Source organism: Chroicocephalus ridibundus, chromosome 7 (assembly GCF_963924245.1).
Source record: "Chroicocephalus ridibundus chromosome 7, bChrRid1.1, whole genome shotgun sequence".
NCBI lineage: Eukaryota > Metazoa > Chordata > Aves > Charadriiformes > Laridae > Chroicocephalus > Chroicocephalus ridibundus.
In genome coordinates, this window is record NC_086290.1 from 22,469,357 (window position 1) to 22,495,210 (window position 25,854).

At 53.1% G+C, this 25,854-nt stretch overlaps 1 protein-coding gene across 1 annotated transcript; it reads left to right on the forward strand.

Annotated features, from left to right (window-relative positions):
• Positions 1 to 25,327, forward strand: COL6A1 (collagen type VI alpha 1 chain). Its single transcript, XM_063341819.1, has 35 exons — positions 1 to 263; positions 1,073 to 1,202; positions 3,065 to 3,265; positions 3,588 to 3,747; positions 3,944 to 4,066; positions 4,158 to 4,178; positions 4,394 to 4,414; positions 4,515 to 4,559; positions 4,836 to 4,889; positions 5,674 to 5,718; positions 5,822 to 5,848; positions 6,148 to 6,174; positions 6,275 to 6,319; positions 6,565 to 6,618; positions 7,397 to 7,459; positions 7,895 to 7,957; positions 8,131 to 8,184; positions 8,273 to 8,308; positions 8,484 to 8,546; positions 10,671 to 10,733; positions 14,622 to 14,684; positions 15,169 to 15,231; positions 15,702 to 15,752; positions 15,837 to 15,872; positions 16,347 to 16,409; positions 16,896 to 16,961; positions 17,678 to 17,713; positions 18,052 to 18,088; positions 18,972 to 18,980; positions 19,810 to 19,943; positions 21,018 to 21,127; positions 21,435 to 21,618; positions 21,841 to 22,015; positions 22,450 to 22,479; positions 23,246 to 25,327. Exons 1-35 carry the CDS (start codon positions 155 to 157, stop codon positions 23,854 to 23,856), a joined length of 3,072 nt encoding a protein of 1,023 aa, XP_063197889.1. The 5' UTR covers positions 1 to 154; the 3' UTR covers positions 23,857 to 25,327.
• Positions 25,328 to 25,854: the final 527 nt, after the last annotated feature.

Consider the following 25,854-nt stretch of genomic DNA (forward strand, 5'->3'; position numbering starts at 1 on the left):
CTGCCTGCTCTTCCTCCCACGGAAACCAAGGGGAAAGCGGCAAAAAATATCTTCAGTGACTCCTGCCTCCAGACGGCGGCCTCTCTCCGCTGCCGGGTTCTCCTTCCCTGCTTCTATTTTCAATCCAGCTCGATGGTGATCTGAACCAAGCAAAATGAGGTTGCGAGGCTTTCTACTCACTTTGCTGCTCCCGGTTGTCTTCCTGGGGGGGGCCTCATGGGCTCAGCGCCCAGAAATCACCACTCGGATCGCAAATGCAGAAGGTAAGCCCAGGCTGCTTCCCAGAGTGTTTTTCTTCCCCGGGATCAGCAGAGAAGTCTGGCTGCTGTTTCCCTCCCGGGTGGATGCCCCCGCTGCCTCCACTGACACAGCTTTGTTGGGACGTTTGGGGGAAGAGTTGTGTTTACTGAGGAAAGCAATGTAGGAGTAGAGACGATCTGCAAAACGTACCCACTTTTAATGCTTTTTTTGGGTCTTTCTCCTTGGCTCTTATCAGGTGTTACTAGTAGCAATAGGATGCAGTGGGGGGGGGATAACAGCTGATACCAGTTTAGCTTTCTGAAAGATTCTGTTTTGGCACTGGCTTTTAAGGTGCCTTTGCTTTCTTCTGCAATGACATTTGTGCCAGGGTGTGTCAGAAAATCATTAGTTCTTCATTGTGTTAACTGCTATCATGTCTTGGTTTTATCCTTCTAAGTGGTTGCTGCAGCTCCATGTTATTTTTTATTATTATATAAAATAGTATTGGTCTTGCAAAGGTAGTCTTTTAATGCAAATGGGAGAAAAAGCATTGGAGGCTGTTAAATGCCAGAAACGGATGGTTTCTGAATATGTGCTCGATACAGCTTACCCTTGGTGCCAAAACAGAAATGAGCAACCTCACCCGTGCCTGTGTGCTTGCATGTTTCGCATGGGGTGAGGACGTGAAAGCGGTCGCCTGAGCACAGACCCTGGGAGCCTGCTAGGAAGCGAGCTGGGCTGCAACTGTGGGTGGCGGCGGTGCGGGAAGCCGGGCCGGGGAGGCGGTGCAGCAGGGCCGCCCACCAACTCCTGCCTCTCTGCTTCTTCCCAGACTGCCCTGTGGACCTGTTCTTTGTCCTGGACACCTCAGAGAGTGTCGCCCTGAGGGTGAAGCCCTTTGGGGACCTGGTTGCCCAAGTGAAAGATTTCACCAACCGGTTCATTGATAAGCTGACAAACAGGTACATCTCCTGGGGTTTTGTCCAGGTGGCTTTAGGAGTGGGTGCTGGGTGGGGATGCTGAGATCACCCTGCACGCCCATCCATGGAGGGAGAGGAAGAAATCAGTGATGCGGGGAGAAGGGTGGGAGCGTCTCCTCCCTCTCCCACTCCACGGCCGCCCCATTTTCACCCCATCCACGCTGAGGGCAGCAGCGTGCCTTTAGCAGGGCTGCCCGCGCCCCCCCTCAGGAAAGCAAGGGCTTCCTGGAGTGGCAGATACAGCACCTCAGCCTCACCACATCTGGCTGGCCCAGTGGTCATTCTGTAGTGCCAAAGCAATGCAGATCCCTGTGCCACCAGCTGCTCAGGCCCCGAACAACCCAGGTGCTTGGGTCACAGCAGGGCACCTCTGATGTTAAACCCAGCACTCATGGGCACCCCACAGAGAAAACCCTCCCTTGCAACTGGCGTATCCCAGGACACCCTGCAGCATTGAACCCAGCTTTGGGTGCCCCTTATCCACCCCACTGCTCAAATCTTCATCTGCCTCTTCTTCACCCACCCTTGCAGCCACCAATCCAGGTCTCACCCTGGCTTTCCCAGGCTGAGGTCAACCAGGGGTGCCCAGGAGCATGAAAGCTCTCAGATCTCGGAGGGGGGTGATGCTGGGAAGGGCTGCAGGCAAAGGCCATGACTCGCCTGCTGGCAGGAGACCCAGGGATGCACAGGAGCACCACAAGTCCTGGAGGCACGTGGGTCTTGCTGAGCCCCTCAGGACAGCAGGAGATGAGTGCTGGTCACCACAGGGATGTCCCACTGTTGCAAGAGCTCACCCACACCTTAAGACAGGTGGGGGGTCGTTAGCAGCTCACCTGCCCATTGCCTAGGCAGGAGCGCTACCTTACAAGGCATTGAGTGACCAGAAGCCTTGTGTTTGGGAGCAACCTGCCAGGCCTCCATCAACGCAACATGGTTCTCTCCTAAGCAAGGCTCTGGGCTTTGTCCAGAGTCCCTGCTGCATGCAGATGGACAGAGGAACCTCCCGAGTCCACCCCAAACGCCCCTGTTTCCCACTCTGCTGCTCTCTACTTGCTCTGGCTCTGCAAGCCACCACGATGCACCCCATGCTGCCAGGCACCTGAGGTGTGCACAGTGTGATCAGCACAGGTGATGACGAGGCAACTGGCAGCGGTCGGGTGGAGGGGACAGCAGTGGGTAACGTTTGGTGGCTTTGGGAGACATCCTGCTGGGCAGAGAGAAAATGAGCTTGGGGAAGTGAGGAAGCTGTGCAACCCCATCCCTCTGGGATTGGCCCCAGCATGCTGAAAAGACCCTTTTTGGGGCACTGGCCAAAGCACAGGTAGTCGTGATGCCTCTGTCCCAGGGAGTGACAGGTGCAGGCTGTGTCAGCGCATAGGACAGGGCTTCAATACACACACTCATCCATCTCTGAGTCAGAGCATCCTTCAGAGGGAGACATCCCTCAGATTTTAACACATCAGGCAGCGGAAAACTCACTGCAGTCCTGCGTGGGGTGTTTCAGTGGTTACCTGCCTTGCACACATGCACCTGACTCTCTGGCTCAGCATCTCCTGCTCAGTTCCAGCCCGGTACCTCTTCAGAAAGCCTCTCTGCCAAACTGTCTGACCCTCGCGGATGCCCACCAGCTACACTCCTTTGCCATTCCACCTGCTGGACAAACTGCCCTGCTCCCATGGCTGGGATCTGCATGTGAAGCAAGTCCCAGCCCTGCGAGAAAGCAGGAAGCCCTTGCAAAGCCCCATAGTGTTTGTCAGAGGATTTGCATTTTGCATGGAGGCCAGTGCAAGTGAGGCAAAGGTGGGAGCTGTGCTGAAACCACATGTTCTGGTGTGTCTGCACAGGTACTACCGCTGCGACCGCAACCTGGTGTGGAATGCTGGGGCACTGCACTACAGCGATGAAGTTGTGCTCATCAAGAGCCTCACCTCGATGCCTAGTGGCCGGAATGAGCTGAAGAACCGTGTCTCAGCTGTGAACTACATTGGGAAGGGCACCTACACTGACTGTGCCATAAAGCGGGGCATCGAGGAGCTGCTCATCGGGTAAGGTAACGGGGCTGGGGCAGGCAGAGAGGGTGATGCTGGTGGTATGGCCCTGGTGGATGGAGACTGGGAGCTTCTGGGTTAAGACATCCCTGTGCATTGTACAGAGCTGTCCCCAGGGTGGGAGAGGAGGTCACCTAGGCATAAAATAGGCATAGGGTTGGCAGGTTGCTAGTGCTCTGGCTTTGCTGAGAAGAAGCATCCCCTGACCATAGCTTGGGGCACTGGCTGGGGTGAGTGTCCAGAGGTGCCCAAACCACCCCTCTCCAGCTAAATCTGTTAAATCCTTGCAATGTTAAATCCTGTGCTTAAACCCTTGCAGTGGCTCCCATCACAAAGAAAATAAATACCTGATCGTGGTGACGGATGGACACCCCTTGGAAGGGTACAAGGAGCCCTGCGGAGGCCTGGATGATGCCGCCAATGAAGCCAAACATTTAGGGATCAAAGTGTTCTCTGTTGCCATCTCCCCCAACCACCTGGTAGGGACCACATAGTGGGGGTGCTCCCTGTAGGATGCTGTCCCAAGTGGGCACACAGGACCCTCAGCTTGGCTCTGTGTGCCCTTCAGAGCCCCTCCCTGGAGGGAGGATGTGGGTCCCCAGGGTGGCCCCTGGGAATGGGCCCTGCACAGGTGCCTGCAGGTCTCACTCTGCCGTCCTCATCCCCCAACCGTAGGACCAGCGGCTCAACATCATTGCCACGGACCATGCATACCGCCGCAACTTCACTGCCACCAGCCTGAAGCCAACCCGTGAGCTTGACGTGGAGGATACCATCAACACCATCATCGACATGATTGTGAGCACTACCTGCCTCCTCCCCAGCCCACCCCCTCCCCAGGCTCACCCACCCCTCTCAAACCCCCTTTCTTTTCTTTCTTGTCTTGCAGAAAGTTAACACAGAGCAATCGGTGAGTGTCCCCCAGAGCCCCGCTCCCCCCTGATCCTGTGCCTGAGCCCGTCCTCTGCGGGTCACTGAGCCAAGGAGGGGCTCAGTAGCACAGTCCTGTCCTGCAGGGAGCCCCTACCTGGCTCCTGCCAGCCTGGGGAGCTCCCTTCAAACAGGGTGCATCCTGGCCCTGGTGCTGCCTGCTGCCTCTAATGCTGTTTTCTCCTCTCTGGGCAGTGCTGCTCCTTTGAGTGCCAGGTGAGTTGGGCTTTTGAGACCCCTTGTGCCCTTCCCTCACATCCCCATGGCCCCAGGCTGTGCCTCGGTGGCTGGTCTAACCCATACCTCTCTCCTGCAGCCTCCCCGAGGACTCCTTGGACCTCCCGGTGACCCGGGCAATGAGGTGAGGGACTGGCCGTGGCCATGCTGTGGGACTGGGGTGGTGGGACGGGTTCACCGGGCACGCTCAGAGACTGGTGGAGCACAGGCCCTCAGCATCCCACCACTGCCCCACGGAGAGGTGGATGAGGACCTACACCATGCTCCCATGCAGCTGACATCATCTGCTCCCCGCATCCATGGAGCATTGTTGCTACCATCCTCCCTGCTCTCCTTTCAACAGGTCATTGTTCTGTTCCTCGGGATAATGAGCTAACTTTGTTTCTGTCCTGTATTGCAGGGAGAAAGAGGCAAGCCCGGTCTTCCTGGCCAGAAAGGAGAGGCTGGAGACCCAGTAAGTAAAGGACAAGCCCTGGTAATTCTGCGCAGGGCCAGACCTCTCAGGTGCATCCTCACCAGCACTTGCCCCTCCATCACCCTGTTTCCATGGGTAGTCAGTGGGATCACGGCCAGCTGACGCCCTCAACAGCCACCCTGCTGAGCAGCGGGGTAGTCCCCACCTCTGCTGCTACAAGGCTTCCTTGTTCCTTACCCAAAATAGCCGTTCCTCCTGAAGGACACATCTCTGACTCATGTATGCCAGCCCAGGGGTGGACTCTGGGCTCCCTCCTGTGTCCTCTGACATGACAAGTACAGCAGTGTTACAGGGAAACCTTCAGTAAATAATAAGCTAATAGCATGAGGAAACTATTTCCCTTCTCCTCCCTTTTTTTTACTGGGTACACTTATTTTTGGGAGGTGCATTTCTCCCGCGCATATGAGTGTGCAGTTACTCATCTTGTGCATTCCCAATTTGGAAACCCCATGCCATGCATTTTTCCTTCCCAAGGGTTTTCTGCCCTTGCCTTTCATCCCCAATGATGTCCCCAAGTGCCCAGTTTCCCTTGCCCCCAGGAAGGGATGGAGATGGTGGAGGTGAAGGCAAGGTCCCTTCTGTCCTCCACAATGATTCTGTGTTCCCAGACCAGGCAAATGAGGAGAGGAGTTATGGGAGAGCCTCCTGCAGGAGGGTATGGCAGCTGGGGCCTGAGCCCCACATCGAGAGCCTGGGGGAAATTGCCCCATGGCAATGATGGTAAAAGTATCTGCCTCCGTAACACCACATTTCTGTCCTCTAGGGCAGACCAGGAGACATGGGACCTGTTGGCTACCAAGGAATGAAGGTATGTAGGGCTGCAGGGTCATAGGCATGGTACCTAAGCGGGGCACAGGCTTTGTGTTGCAAGAGTTTTCATTTTCCCGTTTTCCTCTCTCCTTTATCTCTAGGGTGACAAAGGAAGTCGAGGAGAAAAGGTGAGGAGAGCACGGATGTTGGAGGGAGATCTCTGTGTCCCCCTGCTTGGTTACTCTGGGCACTGCCCATGCGAGGAGCAGGGATCTGATGGGATCAGACAGTTCGCAGCTGATGCAGCCTTGGGGATCAGACAAGTACCATGCAGTGGGCACAGCCAGGCAGAATGGGAGAGATTGGCAGTGTGCAGGGGCATGGTGAATGCCTGCACCCTCAGACTCAGCTGGCATGGGGATCACAGCATGGCAGGGGGATGAATCTGCTCTGCATGGGGACCTAACACCTCTCCTTCCCTTTGCAGGGCTCAAGAGGAGCCAAAGGAGCCAAGGTCAGACTCTATTTTTGCACCGTTTATTCTCTCTGGTTGAGGCCCGGGGAAGAAGAGTCTTTGGAAATTACTTATTCATGGTGCCTATTCTCTGTTTCAGGGTGAGAAAGGCAGGCGTGGAATTGATGGCATCGATGGCATGAAGGTAAATCTCCTCTCTGAGGCACTTTGCTTAGCCTGAGAACCCTGACATTCGCCCCTCCAAAAGCATTTTGGGGTCTGGGAATGAAGCTAGTGTCCTGCGTGGAGCAGTGGTGCTCCTTCCCTGGGGGGATGTCGATCTGCCAGTCAGGGACAGGGCTCGAATGTTCCTTTAAGGGCTCTGGGATGATGGATGGGGTCTTCCCACGGGCACCGCTCATGGAGACCCCTGCTTTGTCTGTCTGACAGGGGGAAGCTGGATACCCTGGTTTACCTGGCTGCAAAGGCTCACCCGGATTCGATGTACGTACCCTGTGGGTGCTCCTTGGATGTGAAGGAACCAGTGCAGCAGGTCTGCCATGATGGCGCATGGAAACGGGGAGCCCCCCAAGAAGGCGAGCTGTGGGAGGGAGTTGCTGCGCTTGGAAATAGGCCTCTAGGTGTGCAATGCTCATCCTGGGCATAGTACCTTGGGGGTACACCCAGGGCAGTCTGCCTTGTCCTTGCCTGGAAGCTGTCCCCCATTGCCTGGGGCTGCCTGGGAATCTGCATGGTGAGGGAGCATTTGGCTGGAGGCTGTTCAGCACAGTGAACTTGGCAAAGAACTGCTCATTTTCAGACAGGCAAGCCCAGGATTAACCCATTTCAGCCTGCTGTGACCAGCCACCCAGAAAATGTTGGAGGTTTTGGAGGACTCTGGAAAACACTATTCTGACATTGCATTTCTCCAGTTTCCCTGGTTATTTCTGTGCTCCCAGGATGACACATCCATAATGGCACGAGTATCACTGTGGTCCAGCCACAGCAGCCCAACAACCACCTTTTCTGCTATTTTCCTCTGAGCTGCAGAAGCACACTCAGTTTTGCAGTGTTTCAGCAACGTGGCCACTGCATTGTTTGCATGGCTCCATGGTGCAAGAGTACCATGCCATCCCTTGCATTGCTCCTGAGTACATGTCCCTCCTGTCTGTCCCGCTGGGGAGCTGTGGGCCAGGCTGCTGACATGCTCGGCCCATGCCCAGTTTCCTGCAGATAGTGATACTGTCTTGGTTTTCAGTGATGCTGCCTTTATTTTCAACAGGGAGCTCAAGGCCCGCCTGGACCAAAGGGAGATCCCGGTGCTTATGGACCCAAGGGAGGAAAGGTGAGCCACTCTGCCCAGCCTCATGTGGAAGGAGGGATGCTGGGATCCCTCTATTACAAGAGGGAGAGGGTGGCAACCGACCCATTGCTGGCTTCCTTGGACTGCTAGGGGGCAAGACTTTGCTAGAGGACACTGACAATCACCCACAATAAGATCTGGCTGGTGTGACTTTCAGCGTGCCCAAGGTTAACAGGTGCCCGCAAGCCCGGCACAAGCATCCCTGAGATATTGCAGGGGGCTGCTGTGAAAAGGTGGCTTGCACTGGGCACATGGAGTTGCAGGGGGAATCTGCTGGGGATGGGGAGCTCCCTGGGGAGAGACCACAGCCAAGAAAGGGGCTTGGGGTGCACCAGGATCCTGACAGCCTCTGTGCTGTGGGACCTGAAGTTCACCACTGGGCACACAGTCTTGACAGTGCCTTGTGTCCTTGTGAAGGGGGAGCCTGGGGACGATGGAAAACCTGGCCGACAGGGGATTCCCGGCAGCCCTGGAGAAAAGGTGGGTGAAACACCTGTGCACGAGCATCCTCTGCCCTCTGTGAGAGGAACAGGTCCCCTGCTCCAACCTTGGCTTTGAAGCAGAGCTTGCCCAAGGCTCTGCCAGCACACAGGTCTTTGCTCTGAAACCTGCTGACTTTTCTCAATTTGCACCCCTGTGGCTTGCTCACACAGGGTGCGCCTGGAAACCGGGGTGAGCCTGGACCAGCAGGAGAGACGGGCGACGAGGTAAGTCCTCTGCCCATGCCTATGACGCTCCCCATGCTTGCTTGCCCACCATCCCCACCATCTGACCACTCCTGTTGTTTCTCTGCAGGGCCCTCCAGGCGCAGATGGTCCTCCAGGAGAACGGGTAATTGAGGGCACCGATGCTGGGCACTGCGCCAGCACGGAATGGGCCAGTGCCTGGTATCCTGCAGAGGAGGAGGGGGGCTGGGAGTGAGCCTGCTCAGAGGCGGGCAGTGAGGGAGAACTTTGCTCCTGCTGTGAGCAGGTCCTGATTTTGTGTTCCCACCATCTCCTTGCAGGGCAGCAATGGAGAAAGAGGCCCTCCGGGCTCACCAGGTGACCGCGGGCCAAGAGGAGAGCTGGTAACTGCATTTGCAGGGCGACTTTCAGCATCTGCTTGCAAATGGGGTCATGCTTGGCAGCCAGGGGCTGCAAATAGGTGCCCAGTGTCTAACTCCACCAGCCTGTGGTCCAACAGGCAAGCTCAGTGCCTTTACCTGTCAGCCTCGGGGGGGTGTGCCATCGTCCACCAGCAATTGCGCCTTTATGCTGGCAGCTGATCACCAAACAGACAAAAGCCAGAGGAGAGCGCACCCAGCGAGCCAAGAGCAGGGTCAGCCACTGCCTCGTGGCTGCAAAACCAGTTGATGGAGAGCAAAGAGGCAAGACGTCCTCCTCCAGATGCTGGGGGGCTGCGTGATGTACTGGTGACTTGGGAAGGAGGGCACCGGTGCCGTTAGCGGCAGGGCAGCGTGCGTGGGTGCGGATGGGAGGGGGAACACCCTTCCCAGCAGCAGCATCCTGGTGGGTGACCAGCCGTGTCCTGGCACTGATGGGCAGCTGCCACCACGCTGCTCTTCCCCTGTCTCTGGTGCGAGGACAGCCAGTACCTACCACCAGCTCATATGGGACAGGCAAAAGTCCACTCTGGGGAGGGGCAGCTCTGGCGGGAGGCTGCTGGTAGCCTCCCCCTTTCCTGTTTACTGCTTGGGGAGCGGCAGCACTACCACACGTGGTGTGCGGGGCAGATGTGTGCAGGAGATGAAGGCACGCCAATGTCCTGGAGTTAAATTGTTCAGCAGATCATGGTCTGCTTCCTTCCAAGTTTTAGTCCAAGCACGAGGCTGCATAACCTCGCCAGAAACGTCTTCACTGGTGCTCAGGGCTCTTTGGAAGTTGCGTTTCATATTTACTGTTTGGCTTAGTCATCTGGAAGCTTTGAGCTTGCAAAAAATGGCTTTAGGTCGCCAAGCTTTCAACCACTTTCCTCAAAGTTTTAAGTCAGGTGTGACAGTCGTAGGAAGTTTCTGAATGCCTCCCTTCCCTGCAGGCTGGGAGCTGCCTCACCCCGTGTCCCAGGGCTGCAGGCAGAGTAGCACCTTGTGCAAAGATGCTTGTCTTGCAGCGCATGGCGCTGGCTGATCTTAGGGGTGGCTTGGCTTTAAGGTGCGAAGCTTTGTGCTTAACTGTCATTCAGCTCTGCAAGGGATAACAGTCCAGTTTTCGGGGGGGAAGCTTTCTTCTGAATTGCCAGGAACTTGCAGTAAGCCCTTGGGCTGCAGGGATGACGTGTCATGCCTCCTGGCTCTCCTTTTGCTTCACCAGCTTGCTTGCTCCTGGCCATGGGTCTAGATGAGGAGGGTGACCCGGAGCCAGCCTGGGTCTGGCAGACATGCTGCTCTGTTGGGACACAGCTCTGCTGGACTGGTAGAAGGCTGATCCTGTCCAGACTGGTTAAATGAAAGCGGAACTAATCTGTGTCCAGCCCTCAGTCACTTCCTTCTGTTGCGGCTGTTGGGGTGCAAAAACACCCAGACTCAGGTTTTTCAGGCTCTCCTGTGCTGTCAGTTCTCTGCAAACAGCCCTAACCCGGCTCAGGGTGCTGAGTGTTAGCAAAGGAGAGGGGAGAGTATCAACAGTGAGATGTCAGGAAATCCCTCCTCGTCTGCTGGCTCATTCCCTTGGAAATCCCCTTAGCTCCACAGGGCTGGCAGGCTGCAGGAAAAGGGCGTTGAGGAAGAAGGCTGCAAGCTTAGAGTCTCTGCCCGTGCATGGAGACAGCAATTCCTCTCCAAGCAGACTGCCCAGGGCAGGAGATGCTCTAGAAAAGCAGCCATGGTTGCAGAGTGTGGCTGGGAGAAGCCGCTACATGGTTTTGGGGCCGGGGCCAGATCTATGAATCTGTAGAAGCATCGCGAGATGGATCTCTCCAAGCATTTGCTTTTCTGGCACAAAATAGGCTGAAACATGTCACTCGTACTCCCATCCTTCAGAAGGTCTTCCTTTTGGCTTTAAGGTGGCCACACTCTGATAGTTTCCTACCCAAGACCTGAATCTGCCTCCAAAACCTCGCTGTCTGGATTACTGTGTTCCTATCCAGCATGTGCTATTGGTGCTGCACCACTACTCCCCATTGCATGCAGGGTCCTTTGCACTCTACACCTGCCCCTCTTTGAGTTTCTCACTCCCTCTGTGTGTATTTTCAGGGAGAGCCTGGACCACCTGGTGACCAAGGGCGGGAAGGACCTCTCGGACCCCCTGGCGACCAGGTAAGAGCTTGGTTTAACTTTCTGCATCCTAGATGGAAGTGGCTGGGGCAGTGGGAACAGTGGGGTAGGGGGCTTAACTGATGCCGCAGCTTCCTGGGGCAAGTTCTCAGCATCTTCCGGACCGGGTAGCAAAGCTGTTGAAGAGGGGCAGGGATTTCTAGGAGAAGCCAGGATATGAACAAGGCTAAAAAAATGGAGACTTGGCTGCTGGGCTGGAGACAGAGAAACTTCCATGCCATTTCCCAATCCCATGGAAACAGACGTCAACACGTCTGAGAGATTTGGAAACTGGCAAGTGCGAGCTGCAGCAACACACAAAATGTTCAGGCCTGGGGCCAGATGCTGGTCACTTCAGTCAAGGGAGTCAATGATACATCTTGTGTCAGTGAGGATAGCCTGATGGGGACCCAGTGGTGCCCCTGACACCCTTGACATCTGCAGATATGGTGTGTCCCAAAGCCAGTGTTTCTCAAGTCTTCTCACTGCAATTCTTCTCACTGCAAGCTTCTGCTTGTCCTCATGTGCCTCAAGGAACAGATCTCAGACCCCATGGGCTTTCTGGAAAGCAAAGCTAGGTACCTCCAGCCTGAGGAAGACTTCTGTCCTCTGCACAACTAAAAGCTTTTTCTTCCCAAAGACATACCCAGCTTCCAGTGGATAACTCTGGGTCTGGAAGTTTTGCTGGGTTAATCCATCATGGCAACAGCACTAATTGCAATGGCCAACAGGGTCTTTCCACCCAAGCAAGCATGCTTTGACATCACCCTTGGACGGGGCTCTATGAGAAAACTCCCCTCCCACCCATACCATCAGAGTTTTGACAGAGCCCAAGATACAGGGAAGTATTGAGATAAACATTCCCACACTGGTGGAACAGGACTTCCCCAAGGGATTAAACATGGAAAGCAGCATGCAGACAAAGATGAGACAGCTTCTGAACTCCTTTATGGTCAACCAAGTGTTGAAGAGCCTTGAAGATCTGGAATGCAGGACAGCTGTTGCGTTCACATTATCCCCAGCATGAGTGACCCTTATGGCAGACCTGCACCATGCCGCAGAGGACATGCTTGTGTCATGGTTGTGCTTGCCCAGAGTTGGGCTTTCCTCAAGCTTGTCTCATGCTAGTGAAGAGCACCAAATTGTCCACATCCTACTGTCTGTAGCTGAACTGAGCTCCTGCCACAACAAAAGGGAGTCTGGCAGCATCCAGCTTGCTGGGCACTGCTGTGGTGAGAGATGACATTTCAGGAGATGGCCCTGGCAGCTCTTTTGGGGGTGTATATGTAATGGACTGGAGCTGCAGGCTGACATCAGTGAAGGAGGAAGGACTGGATCTGCGCTCTGTGTGGTAGAGGCTCATTCCAGGTTCAAGGCAAGAGAAGGACTATGCAAAAGAGGACAGGGTTAAGGTGGGGATTTGATGCAAGCCCAGGAGCCAAAGCTGTGCAGGTATGGTGGGGAGGCAGGCTGGGATAGATCTTGCCTCCAGCCAGCCTTCACTGGTGGGGAGGAGGAGTAGAAAGGAGAAGGAAGTCTCCCTGCTGTCACTCAGCCCGTGGGACACCAGTTTTCCCTCCTGGGGAGCACTGAACTTGAGTGAAACCCCTGCCAGAGAGGGAAGCATCACAGAAGCAGCTCCAATGCCTCCCCAGACCAGAGACTGCCCCAGCACCTCCACTGCTCTAGGGAGATTTCGCAGTTGCAAACGGAGGACTTCTTTTCCGTAAGCTGTGGAAGAATGCTTTTTCTTGGCCAAATTGAAAATAAATGTATAATTGGGCTTGGGCAGGGGAAGGACTTTGGCAAACAAGTGTTTTTCAAGCCGTGTTATCTGCAACCTCTGGCTCTTGGAGCTTATTTCTCTTGGCAAGGGGAATGGGCTCCTGCTAACCTGTGACTCCCTTTCATCCTCTTTCTATCCGAGAGAAGCTAAAGGTCAGCACGCTCTTTCCCTGATCCTCACAGGCAGCTTTGGTGGTGCCTCTCTCTTCCTGGCCTTGGTGCCCATTCCTCTTGCAGTTCTTGTTGCACTCAGAAAGGTAGTAGGCAGGGAGCTGCTAAAGATTTCCCAATCTGAAATATTGGATCTTCATGAACTCCTCGAGGGCTGTGAGGGATTTGTGCTGTGTGCTACAGTGAGGCTGCGTATGGCTAGCACAAGCCAAGGGTGTCGTGGATCCAGCTTTGGCTGATGTTGAACGATCACGAGTTCCTGTCCCTCATTCCCAGCTTTCTGTCTTCTGGGCTTTTCTGCAGAAATAAGATCACATGCCTTTGGGCAGTTTAGTGCTCTGCACTGCACTGTGTAATTTTAAGTCCTCTGCCCCTACCTGCACACCTTTCCTTGGAAGAAGTGTGTGTGTGGCATGCATGGATGTTTGGCACCAGTTTCTCCCAGCTGCTGCCGTGCGAAGAGGAGCAGAGATGACAGCTGGAAGGGATTCCTCAGCTCTCGGGTGGCAAGAGAGCATCTGCAAAGTCTGGCTGAGCCTAGGCTGAGCCCCCACACTGAGGCAGTTCCACAAAAGCTCGGAGGTGCTGATGATGCACTGAAAATATGGAGGAAGCTCTTGGGCACATGCCACTGCAATGCTGAAGCCCAAGTACGATTGAGCGATTGCTGACTTCTGCCTGTCAGGAGACTGTAGTCATGTGGCTCGTCACAGGAAATATTTCAGAGGCCAAGAGTCTTGAACTGGCATGACCAATGCCTGCAGCAATGATGCTGTAGGGGCCAATTGCCAAGCCATCACTCGCTCCCACCACAGCTTGCTCTCTGCCTTTCCTCTGCCCACCTCTGCCATCTCCACCACCTGGGGACCAGCTGCACACCTGGCTACCTTGCTCAAGCATTTGAAACTGTGGGCAAAAGTGTCATTACCTGATTTTTACCCAGCATCATTACCAATCTTGTAAAGGCAAGTAAACCCCGTGAAGGGCTGTTGGCACCAAGCAGAATTGGAGGGGTTCCCTTGTACATCTATTGGAGCCCTCGGAGAAAAAAACCTCCTTCCACCTCCTCTCTCGTCTCTGGCCAGCCCCGCAGCTGATGGAGTGAGTGGCTGCTGCCTAGATGGGATATGGCAGACTGACAGCTTTGGTCTGTTCCAGCACACACTGCCAGGGCTCTGCAGCCTCCTGAGGACAGAAACTCCCTAGAGCCACAAAAGGACTTCTGCCAGCCCGTCTGTGACCCAGACATCACCAAGCCCTGAGGCATGGAGAGGGCGTCTGTGGAGGGAGGCCTGTGTCACCTTCAGGGTGACGTGCTCTACCAAGGTGCCCCTGGGGCACCTCTGTCACAGCTGATGAGTTGTCACTGTGCAACACAGCTGTGCTTTGCTGCTAGAAGCATCACCCCTGTCTCCCTTGTCCTCTTCCAAACCAGGTCCTCTGTTACAGGACTGAGGTGTGGAGGAGAGGGATGGCTTTTAGGGCCTTGGAGGCTCTGCTCAGAGGTTACTCTCTCCCCCAGCCCAGCTGCCACTGAAAGCATATAATGTTCAACCTACGCCTGCAGAGTCACGCCTTGTCCCAGAAAGCTTCTAGTTTTTGCTCACACTCAGCAGGGATCTGGCCAGGGCTGCCTCTTACAGGGCTTTGCAGAGAAAGCCGGGCGTAAGGAAGCGTGGGGAGTTGCAGCCTGTGCAGGTGGGAAGGCAGGGGAGCACAGGGGGAGCCAGGCACAGCTCTTGCTCCTCCCCACCTGCATTACCCCTGTCAACAGGTCCTTTCTTGTGAGGCTGGCAGAGGCAACTCACTGATGGGTGTGAGGCATGAGGCAGATGCCCCGACCCGATACATCACAAAATGAAGGGACCAGCCCTTCAGGGTAGGAGCAGCATCAAGAGAAAATCCCTGTTGTGAGAGCTCTTTGTGTTTCCATAGGGCGAGGCTGGACCTCCAGGACCCAAAGGCTACAGGGGAGACGACGGCCCCCGCGGCAATGAGGTCAGCACTGCTTCATCACAGCATCTTCTGGGGGGAGGGAATGAAGGGAAGTCCAGGACATGCTGCCTGACAGGGCTGTCACCAAATCCCTTGGATTTTTAGAAACTTGTATGTACAAACTCAGGTGCTAGTTTCCTGGCAGACATATTGAGGCATTTTTGATGGGTCCTTAAGGCCATGGCTGCCTTTTCCCCCACCTCTGAGAGACCATGTCATGGAGAGGGTATAGCCACACCACAAGCCACGTGGCTTCCCAACCCCAGAAGCTGGGGAGACGCTCTCCAAGGGCAACCACTTGAATCTGCCAGCAGATTTGATGCCCAGGGCAGGGAGCAAGCTGAATCCCCAACTCAGCCATGAGCTTTGCATTGCAAAACACCTCCCGTGATGGACTCATGATGGCATCTGGTTGCCTCATAAGGTATTGTCTTCCCAGCTTAAAGAATAGTGTGCTGTGCTTGACTGCTGCTTCTGCTCTTTTCAGGGCCCAAAGGGATTGCCTGGAGCACCTGGGCTGCCTGGAGACCCTGGCCTGATGGGAGAAAGGGTAAGTGGTATTTGTCTGGGGGGTTTGCACACCATGTGGAAAGAATGTAGAGCAGGCTGGTTCCACACAGTATGATCCAGCTCAGAGAGAAAAGAGATTACATTCACACACAGCTGAGACGCTGGGAAAATTTGCAAGCAGCTTGCTTTTGAATATGCACCGTATCTGTAGGCTCAAAGAGCTGTATTTTGAGATGTACTTTCCAGCAACAGAGACCTGATACTTCCCAGTCTGTTCCCAGCCTGCGGCCATATCCCCACTCTCTGAGAGGGACAGTGGTTGTGCAGGTCACACACAAGCAAGGTGGTCTTTTTACCTGCCTGCACCACTGTCCAAACCACCAGTCCTATATTTTTTGCACAGACATTTTGCTGTAGAGATAAACTGTCCAAGGAGGGGAAGATCCTGCTGCCGTGCAATCTAGGGGCTCTACTTTTCATTATCTCATATATTTCTCCCTTGCTTTCCAGGGGGAGGATGGCCCTCCTGGGAATGGCACAATTGGATTCACAGGTGCCCCGGTAAGTTGTTTGTGCTGCTTTGAAACTCTAAGACCATTATTTCTGCTTGTCCAACCTAATATGCTTCCTTTCCTTTATCCCCAGGGGCAGCCTGGAGACAGAGGTGACCCTGGCATTAATGTAAGTGTGCTGCTTTCGCATAAGCCCAACAGAAGTTGCCCTAGCCAGTGGTTTGGCACCTAGAGCCTCTCCATCAACTGCATGGTGAAATGGACTCCCTGAAGCAGCCTTGCTCCTCCAAAGCCCTCTTTTCTTTCTGCCCACCTTTCCCTGCAGTGGATGCTTCTAGTGGAATTGTTCTGCCTTGGTGCACTAGTAGTAACACCCAAGGGCTGCAGCCTGGGCTGGGTGCTCTCTGATGCCCTGGAGCCAGAGGTTGGGGTTGGGAGTGCCACCCAGGAGAAATCGGATGGTGCTATAACAGTGAAAGCCACCCTCAATAGCGCTGCAATTTGGTGCTAGGGAGCCTATACACTGCTCTTCACACCCACCCCCCTCCCAACCAGCTCTCACATGGTCACTGCACGCCAGGACCAACTTCACCACACTATCAACAGCTGTCCATGCAGGAGACTCTTCTGTACTATTTTTCAGGGAACGAAAGGCTATGTTGGTCCTAAAGGTGATGAAGGAGAAGCTGGAGACCCTGGCAATGATGTGAGTAATCTCTATAGGGCTGAATCGTCTTTCTCTATGAACATGGTGCAGGAGCTTTGGGCTGGATCTCTGACACTACCTTGCCTGTAGATCAGAGCCCATCAGACTTTGTAAGTCTGCAAGCACCTTTGCTGCTGAGCAGTGTCTGATGGCAAGGGGAGATCCTTCCAGATGTTCATTTTGTGTTCTATAGTTTATGACTGACAGATCTCCAGATCTGTTAGGTTGAGGTAGGTATCATCTCTGCAAGGTTTTGTGTGCTTTCAGATAGCACCAATGGTTGCACCTATGCTGCAACGTTGTCCTGTGGAGGGAGATTTTCCCAGTGTCCATCCTGACCCTCCCAAGTCCTGACTCATTTGGTTGGGTACAGAAATCTCAGAGAACATTTTTGTGGTTAAGCAGGGCTCAGCAGACATCTGGAGGGGAAGGTGCTGCACACTGACACCCGCAGATTAGTGGATTTTGGTTTTGTTTTCATTCCAGAACCTAACCCCTGGCCCCAGGGGCATCAAAGGAGCGAAGGGCCACAGGGGACCTGAAGGCCGCCCGGTAAGCAAGGACCCTGGCAGGGTTTGCACCGACGAGAGCAGTGTGCTGGGCTGACGGAGCTCCCAGCAGCAGGGGTCTCCTCAGACCTCCTGTGCTTGGCCTTCCTCACAGCAGGAACAAGGCAGTTTGAAAACCCACTGCTGCAGCCTGGTACACGGGTCTCTGAAATCATGTTTATCCCAAATCAGGGTAGAAAATGCAGGCATTTGTGCTTTTTCATGAGCAAAGCATTCTCATATGATCAGGTTCAGCAAGGGCAAGCAGCCTTTTCGAGTGGCCACCCTGAACATGAAAGTGTTTCAGTTTGTGTTGAGTTGCCACTTGCTTGCGTTGCCTCACGTTGGCCTGGAGGCTACAGGAGAGGCATCTTCCAAGCAAATAGCATTCATCCATCCATCCCTTGGGTGCTGTGGGGGCAATGCCAAGCCATGTCTCACGTGGTATGTGTGCTCGCTGCCTGCAGCAAGAACTTGCCTTCCCACCTCAGTGTGCACAGCACATGTGGAAGTGGGTGTCCTTCCCCCCAGCCCCACGCGGCCCCAGGGCATTGTGCAAGCAAGCAGATACACCTGCCTAAAGCCCAGTGCAGGGGACAGCAACTGGGAAGCCAAGAGACTTTTCCAGGCTCTGCATTGCTTAGCAAGGTATCAGCAGAGTATGCTGCAGATAGGACTGGCTGCTCTTCTAACTGCTCTCTCCATGCTTCTGTTTGACAGGGACCACAAGGACCTGTGGGGCCTCCAGGACCAGATGTGAGTGGGACAGGATCAGGGCGCTGCTTGCTTGGTCTGTGCTTTCCCTGCCCCACAGGATGGCTCCTGGGAGGGGGTTACTGCTGGGGGAGCCTTGTGCTCCTGGGCTGGGTGGTTGCTTACCGCCATTACTGTTCCAGAAAGTCTCACTGGCCAGATTTCGTTCCTGCCACCAGCCAGTCCCCTCTGTAGTGTGCCCCACTTGCACGTCACTCATTTCCAGATCAGGACCTGCTTTGAGGGTACAAAGCAGCAGCAGGGGTGGTGGGCAGCAGGAAGGTGGGAGCCAGGAAGCTGCCTTCACTGTTATTCAACCATTTCTTTACCTCTGTTTTCAGGAATGTGAAATCTTGGACATCATCATGAAGATGTGCTGTGAGTATCCCTATACCGCTCCTCCCACCCTGAGCAACTTCTTGCTGAGCGGGAAGTAGCTGCTTTTTCTCTGGCCCACGGTGAGCAGGGCCATCCCCAGGCAGCATGCAGAGGGATGCCATGGGCATCACTCCCCTTCCACGAGTCACAATTAAGTTAATGAGCTGGGGGAGAGGTGAGAAGTCCTCCCTGCAGCTGGAACAGCAACCCAAAAGAGGCAACATTGCTGTCCTTTCTCTTGACCCAGGGACTTCCAGCATGATCTCTAGAGTAGGTCGTGCAACTGCGTTTCACTTGAGCACACTGCAGACTGGTTTGCTTTGTCTGTGCCTCAGTACATACACAATTATCCTTCAGAGAAAATACAAGCAAAGTTTTGTAAAATCTTTGTGTGGAGCATTTTACAATGTTTTCCTCTTAAATAGCAGGGCCTGACTTTCCCCCGTGGGAAAGGGAGGTCTGTTCTGGGGTGTCCTGCATGGGAAGCAGCAGTACACATGTGCTGCAAAGGGTTTCTGGCCCACAGGCAGTAATGAAATGCTGGAAGGACACAGGGTCCTTAGGGAACTGAATTTGAGCTTCATACTCTGGTGATTTACTTAATCCCTCCAGGATTAACTTTTATTTTTATTTAAATAAGAGTGCATCAGTGCGCGCAGAAACGGAGCTCTGCTGCATGCCGTGCTATGGGTTGGGGCAACACAGTCTAGAACAGGAGCAAGATCTGGATATTTCAAAGGGGAGGGAAACCTCCATGACCTCAATTGTCCAGACAAGGTGTCTTTGGGTTTGCAGAAACACAAACCTGCAGTCTGCACTAGCGTGTGAAAAACCCTTGTGTCAAGCGTTTTAACGCTCTCTCTTTCTCTCCCTTCTCCTCTAGCTTGCTGCGGTGAGTGTTCCTTGGCAAAGTCGCTCTGCAACGATTTACTAGCCCTTCCCCTTGCTTGCATCCCTCCCTTTCCCTGCTCCTTGCCTTCTGCTACGGAAACGTGGTGAGAGCCTTGAAGGGAGGACTGAGCATGAGGGGAGGGCTGCGTGGATTCAGAAGCTGCTGTGTTGTCAAGGTTGAAAAGTGTTGTCGAGGTTCCCTGTGCCAGCAACCTGCAGGTGGATTTTCTCTACCCTTTTTGCAGTTGAAAGGGATGTCAGTTCAGGGAATGCTGTGGATCCAGCTCTGTCGTCCTCCTTCCAAACCCTGTGCTGGTCTGCAGAGAAATGTACTGGCTTTTTTTCTCTGATACTCTCCCAATGGGTTGGGTTTGTAGTCCAAAAGTTTGAAGGAAGCAACGGCACATGATGTCCTTCAACCATGGGAAAGAGGGGAACAAGCTGAGTCAGCCTCCTCCAGCCCACCTCTGTCCTCCTGGGCTGGGTGAATGGAAGAAGTGAGAAAACTATGAGGAAATGGGGTTTGGATTAATTACTGGGTGTTTTCAGGGTACTCACAGCTTGGAAATGCTACGTGTCTTATAAGTGGTGCTGAGCAAAATGCAAATGGAAAAAGTTGTGAACTGATTCTCGAGTTTCCTATGCAGCTATTTTACCACTTTATTTTACACCATGCTGTGTGGGTAGATAGGGCACAGGCACCCACCTGGTCAGGACCAACAGCAGACATCAACTGCTTCCTTTGGTATGCCTCCCTGCAAAGCACACTGCTCTGAGCGAGCTGTTCAGATAGGAAACACGAGCCCCTCTGCTCCTGTGCCTTGCTGTAGAGTGCACCTGCGGTCCTGTCGACCTCCTCTTTGTGCTGGACAGCTCGGAGAGCATCGGCCTGCAGAACTTCCAGATTGCCAAGGACTTCATCATCAAAGTCATCGACCGCCTGAGCAAGGATGAGCGTGTGAAGGTGAGATTTCCACGGAGTGCCAGGATACAGTGCTTTTGTGCACTCACTTATTTTTCACTGCAGGCAGAAAAATGGGGAGATGCCCCCGCTCCAAAGAGCCTCTGCAAGGCTTAGCTTCAAGTGTGTAACTGGGGTGGTTCGTGATTCCTCCCAGATCCATAATGTGATGGAGATGAGACAGCAGTTCGTTGTCCCAAAATATAGACATTTCACTCTTTCTGGGCAAATGGGCTCTACCTGCTATGGATGTGAACTCTTCCTTCATGTCCCAGAGCAGATGGCTCATAAAGCGTTTGCCTGATCAGTCAGTCTCTCAGTCTATTCCTTGTCCTGATGAGCGTTTGAGGTGGCTGGAGTAGACAACACATGAGGTGTGTTGCAACTTCCCCTAGCTCCCTGATGGCCAGCCCCCCATGCACTCTTGTCTGCCCCAAGCTTGGGTTTAGGTTACCAGTTAAGCACACTACCAAAAAGGACCTTTGCAGCCCAAACCAGAAACATTGTCCCAGTAGTGAGTCTTTCTGTCTGAAGAGGGACATGAACGCTTACTCTCCTAACTCTTCTCTGGTAACCCGCTCTGTATGGGAAATTTCGTTTACCTCTATGATTTGGAAGGGATGTTTGGGATCCAGTCTTTCCTTAAGGTATAACCAGACACATCTGGAACACACAGGCTGTAAAGCCACAATGACCTGCCGTTGGACACTTGTGTGGACATGCATGGGCCAGTAACAAGCAGAAAGGCTAGAGCTGAGCAGCAAAACCACTGTGTTGGAAGAAAAAAAAGTTTTGAAAAAAGATCTATTCCTAGCCACCCACCATGGCCAAAGGCTTGTGTTGACGTAACTGAGCAGGGAAACCTGGGTTTGGGTCTTGTTTCACTGGCTGGCTCACGAAATTCGTCCCCATGTGCATCCACCCCTGTTGGGGTTCCTTCTACCTGTGCCTTCTGTAGAGGAGAGGTGGCAGGGCCTGCCGTGAAGGCATTTGGTACAAACCACCAGCAGGATTTCTGAACTCTTCAGTGCCCCCTAAGTTATCTGAATCTAACTGGCTTTTGTTTTTTTCCAACAGTTTGAAGCTGGCGAGTCCCGCGTGGGCGTTGTGCAGTACAGCCATGACAACACACAGGAGCTGGTGGCCATGGGGGATGCCAACATAGACAACATAGGGGCACTCAAACAGTGAGTCTGTGTGGTCTTGGTGCATCATGCAGAGACCCGACCCAGGGACACCTACTGACCTCCAATCCTCCATCTCCAGGCCAGCAGGTCCTGCAACTACAAGGATGCTAAATGTTCTTTAGTGGAAAGTAGTAGTTGGTGGCATTGTAGGTGGCGCTGATGCCAAGGATCTTGCCAGTTTTCCACCCAAAGCCCCATGCAGGGATGTTGCCCTCCCTCACAAGTGTGTCAGAGATATGTGTTCCCAGGGTCTCCTTCAGTATCCATGGGGCAGGGCTTGCAGGCTCACTGGCGTCTGTTCTTGCAGGGCAGTCAAGAACCTGAAATGGATAGCTGGGGGCACGTACACTGGAGAAGCCCTGCAGTTCACCAAGGACAACCTGCTGCGGAGATTCACCTCTGACAAGCGCGTCGCCATTGTCATCACAGACGGACGCTCTGACACATTGCGGGACCCTACGCCGCTCAACTCTCTGTGCGATGTCACCCCGGTAAGGGCACGCGGGAAGCACCCTGCCTGCAGGGAACTGCCACACGGCAGCTGTGCTTCAGAGTAGTGCAGGCTTTCTGAGGGACTCCATGTCTTTGCTACCCAAGGCTAGGGCAGGGGGAACACATGCCACTAGAAGCACTCTCACAGAGTGACAGGCGTTGAAGTTTATTATGCATTAGATGATGAATGCATCTGGTGATGGACCCTAACTTCCCTGCAGGTGGTTTCCCTTGGGATAGGTGACATTTTCCGGAACCCTCCAAATCCAGATCACCTGAATGACATCGCCTGTTTAAGCAGACCAACCAGGCCAGGACTGTCCATTCAAAGGGACAACTACGCCGAGCTCCTAGATGACACCTTCTTGCAGAACATCACCTCGTATGTCTGTCAAGGTGGGTGAAAGTTTGTGGCTGAAGGCAATAAGGAAGGCAGTGAGGATTGCCTCAGCCAAAGGGTGAGGAATGCAGGCTGCCCTCCCTTGCCTTCCCCCAGTCATGTTGTTAAGCAGGCATTGAGAGTAGAGAATGGCATTCAAGGTTTAGCTAAATAAGGGACAAGGACGTCTCATGTCTCAGAACACTTTGCAGCTGGGTCCAGGTCGTCTCCTGCTGCAGGACATCTCTGTCCACAGAATTTTTCAAGCGTGCACCTCTGCTCTTTCTGGTGCACATTTGTAACCTTGTCACAGTGCCTTGCACAATGTGGTTGTGACCGAAGTAAGCTTCTTGGCTTCCCTTGGTCCCTTCTCTGGCTCCATGGGAAGCTATAGGAGAAGTGGTTTTCCTGAGTAAGCTGGTGACGTTACTCTTTCTAATTTTCTTAACAGAGAAGAAATGTCCGGACTACACCTGCCCAAGTGAGTATTGACTCCTCGTGCCACACAAAGGTGGTTGTGGGTGCTGTGGTGGGGGAACTGAGAGTTTGTGGGAATGCGTGACTTGGAGACCTCTCGCAACAGGGATGCTCCTGGGCTGGAGAAGTGAGTAAGCCTTGTCAGTAATTCTCAGGGTCTCTTATACACACGCCAGCCCAAGGCACCTGGGGGAAAAGCCTAGGCAGTCGCTGTTCTGGTACCCCAAACCTAGAGAGGAGGCTGTGCCAGATTTTAGCCCTCACCAGCTTTAGTTGAGGCAAGTAATGAGATCAATCATGATGTGGTGGTGGGAGCACAAGTTAAAATCAGCAGCGTGGCAGGGATATTTGAGAAAAGTACTTGAAAAGTGAGTACAGGGAGGAATTTAGTGGGGTACATGTCCAAGTCAGAACTGTATACAAACCTCAGACTCATCATGGAAAGAAGCCAGCCTTGGGAGATGAAGTGGTTCCCCAGACATGCAAGGACAGCACTGTATTTAAGCAACAAGAGTCACTAGATTATCTAAGCCAGATAAGAACCTGAGAATGCAGCCTGTCATAAACTAAATAAAAGAAGGAATGAAAGGGTAAAAGGAGAAGTGTAGGATGGCACCGGGGTAGGGGAAACCAAGCTAGCAGAGAGTGGGGATTTCCCATTTCTGACAAGGCAGGAAGCCTGTGAGACAGCCAGTGACTTCACTGGCTTTCCGTGGAAGAGGCAGGAGGAGAAACACAGCATAATGAGCCCTGGGCCTTTCCCCTTGCAGTCACCTTTGCTGGGCTGGCAGACATCACGCTGCTGGTGGACAGCTCCACCAGCGTGGGGAGCAAGAACTTCGAGACTACCAAGAAGTTCGTGAAACGGCTGGCAGAGCGGTTCCTGGAGGCCGGCAAGCCTGCGGATGATTCTGTGCGTGTCTCAGTGGTCCAGTACAGTGGCAGGAACCAGCAGAAAGTGGAAGCTCAGTTCCAGTACAACTACACAGTCATTGCCAAAGCCATTGACAACATGGAGTTCATTAATGACGCCACAGACGTGAACGCCGCTCTGCGCTATGTCACAGGGCTGTATCAGCGATCCTCCCGTGCTGGGGCAAAGAAGAGGGTGCTGGTGTTTTCTGATGGCAACTCTCAAGGGATTACCGCGAGGGCCATTGAGAGGGCTGTGCAGGAAGCTCAGCAGGCTGGCATCGAGATCTACGTGCTGGCAGTGGGCAGCCAAGCCAACGAGCCCAACATCCGTGTCCTGGTCACGGGGAAGAGCGCAGATTATGACGTGGTCTACGGGGAGCGCCACCTCTTCCGTGTGCCTGACTATACCTCTCTGCTGCGTGGTGTATTCTACCAAACCGTCTCCAGGAAGATAGCTGTTGACTGAGTGTCTAGGTGGGTTTCTGCCAAGGCCATGCCTGCTTCTGTCTCACCTAAAAATGAAAACCAACAAACCAGACCAAAAAAATTAACAGTATTCTTGACCAACCAGAGGAATTTGCATCTATGCAGATAGCCATAGTGCCACAGCCTGGCTGCGCATAGTCCCCTTCCTTCTCCTCCTGCTTCATCATCTGCATCTCTACTCTGTTAGCCTCAAACTTCCCTCCCTGCCTATGACTGCCTCTCCCTTTCCACAGCAGGCAAAGACAAGCACACCTAGCAATAAGCCGCCAGAAAACCAATAGCAACCTCATCCCGCTGTTTTTTGCCAAGAAAGAATCAGGATGAGGAATTTTGTACCACTAAGGACTAGCCTGGTCTCATAAGGCTGATTATGCTCTTTTCAGATACAGGGGTTTTTATTAATTTGCTTTTTTCTTTCATACATCAGCTGAACACTTGCTGAGCTCACAATGGTCCTGACCCAATGCTGTGCTTCAAGTGAAATATTCAACACTTCAGCAGGCGTTGAGAGGGGATCATTGTCGTGGCTGGCAAGTTTGTTTCCTATCTCCCGTGCTTGGGGCGGGTGGGGGGAGAATAGCTGGACTGCATTACCTAAGCTAGGTGGAAGCATGTCTGGCCCCCAGTGCCATGGGATGGGATACTGACTTCCCAGGGCTGGGGTGGAGGTCGGTGGTGGAGCGTCCCTCAGTGCTGACACTCCCGTTCAGGGCAGGGAGGCTGAGCACCGACCGAACGGAAGATGGACAGCAGCCACCGGGGAGGGGGGAAACCCTAGAAGAAGCTACATAACTGCACTCCTTCCCTAATTGATCTCATGGTCCTACAGTGAAACCAGGAACCTCACGAATAACCTGATGGCTTGTGTTACGGTCCAAGCTCCATTCTGGAAAATCTCTCTGAGCCCAGATAGTGGGATTTTTTTAATATTTTTTTTTTTTTCCAAAAGTGCCAAGCTGTCTAATTCCGAGTGAGCTCTCTGGGAGTACTGTTTTCTATAGCACCATCTAGGAGTTAGGCACCTGGGCCCTAGGGAAACCCACTAACTGTTCTATATATTGAATTAGGGCCTCATCCACAGCCCGGCAAAGTCAAGGGAAAGGCTGCCGTTATCTGCCAGGGTCTTTGACTCACACTCTATAGATATACTGACAAAGGTGCTATCACTACGTGGGTGTTGTGGGCCCTTGATGTTTACACAGTTGTTTCCAGGACCACACTGAAGATGTGGTTTGGCTGGGTGAAATTTTGTTTCAGTGCTTCCATTGGTGCTCTTGCTATGAATTCGTGCGCTTCTGAGAAAGCAACAGTGATTGCCAGGTATCGGCATCCCAAACTCTTTACTTTGTATCCAAAAACCCAGTGTACAAGTTAGTTTTATTTTATGCCTGTGTTTTACTGAAATTCTCCACTTCAGAATTTTATCAAATAAATTGTTTTCCACAGTCTCATTGGAAATTTCTCTGGCTTGAGTTTCAAGGGGTACGGATGTTCAAAAAGTCACTTGGTAAAATAGAGGTTGCTGGGATCTGGGAGGACTCCAGCAGAACTTCTCACATAAAACTGTAAGGAATAGAAGAAAAGAGATCTACTGCTTTTGCATTGAAAATCTGGCTATTATTGGATGCCATGGATTTGAGAAATACCATGAAATCTCTTCAGCTATTAAATAATGCATAAAAAATTTATGAGAAAAGCACCAAGCTCTCAAAGAAAAAAAAAACAAAACAACAAACCCAAACAGACAAACAATAAAACCAAGTGTACACAGGTGAGTACTGTTGTTTCCAGAAGAGGGATGGTGATCATGCGGTGAAGAGGTAAGCTGCATTTGCTTTCTGCTTATGTTCAGCATCCCTCCTTAGTACCTCATTTTCTGGGCATGTGGGGGAGCTGATCTGCAGACAGGGCTAGTGGTGGAGACCTCAAACATCTCATCCAGCTTTGCCAAGCTCAGTGCTGCCCAAAAGTTTGTTTT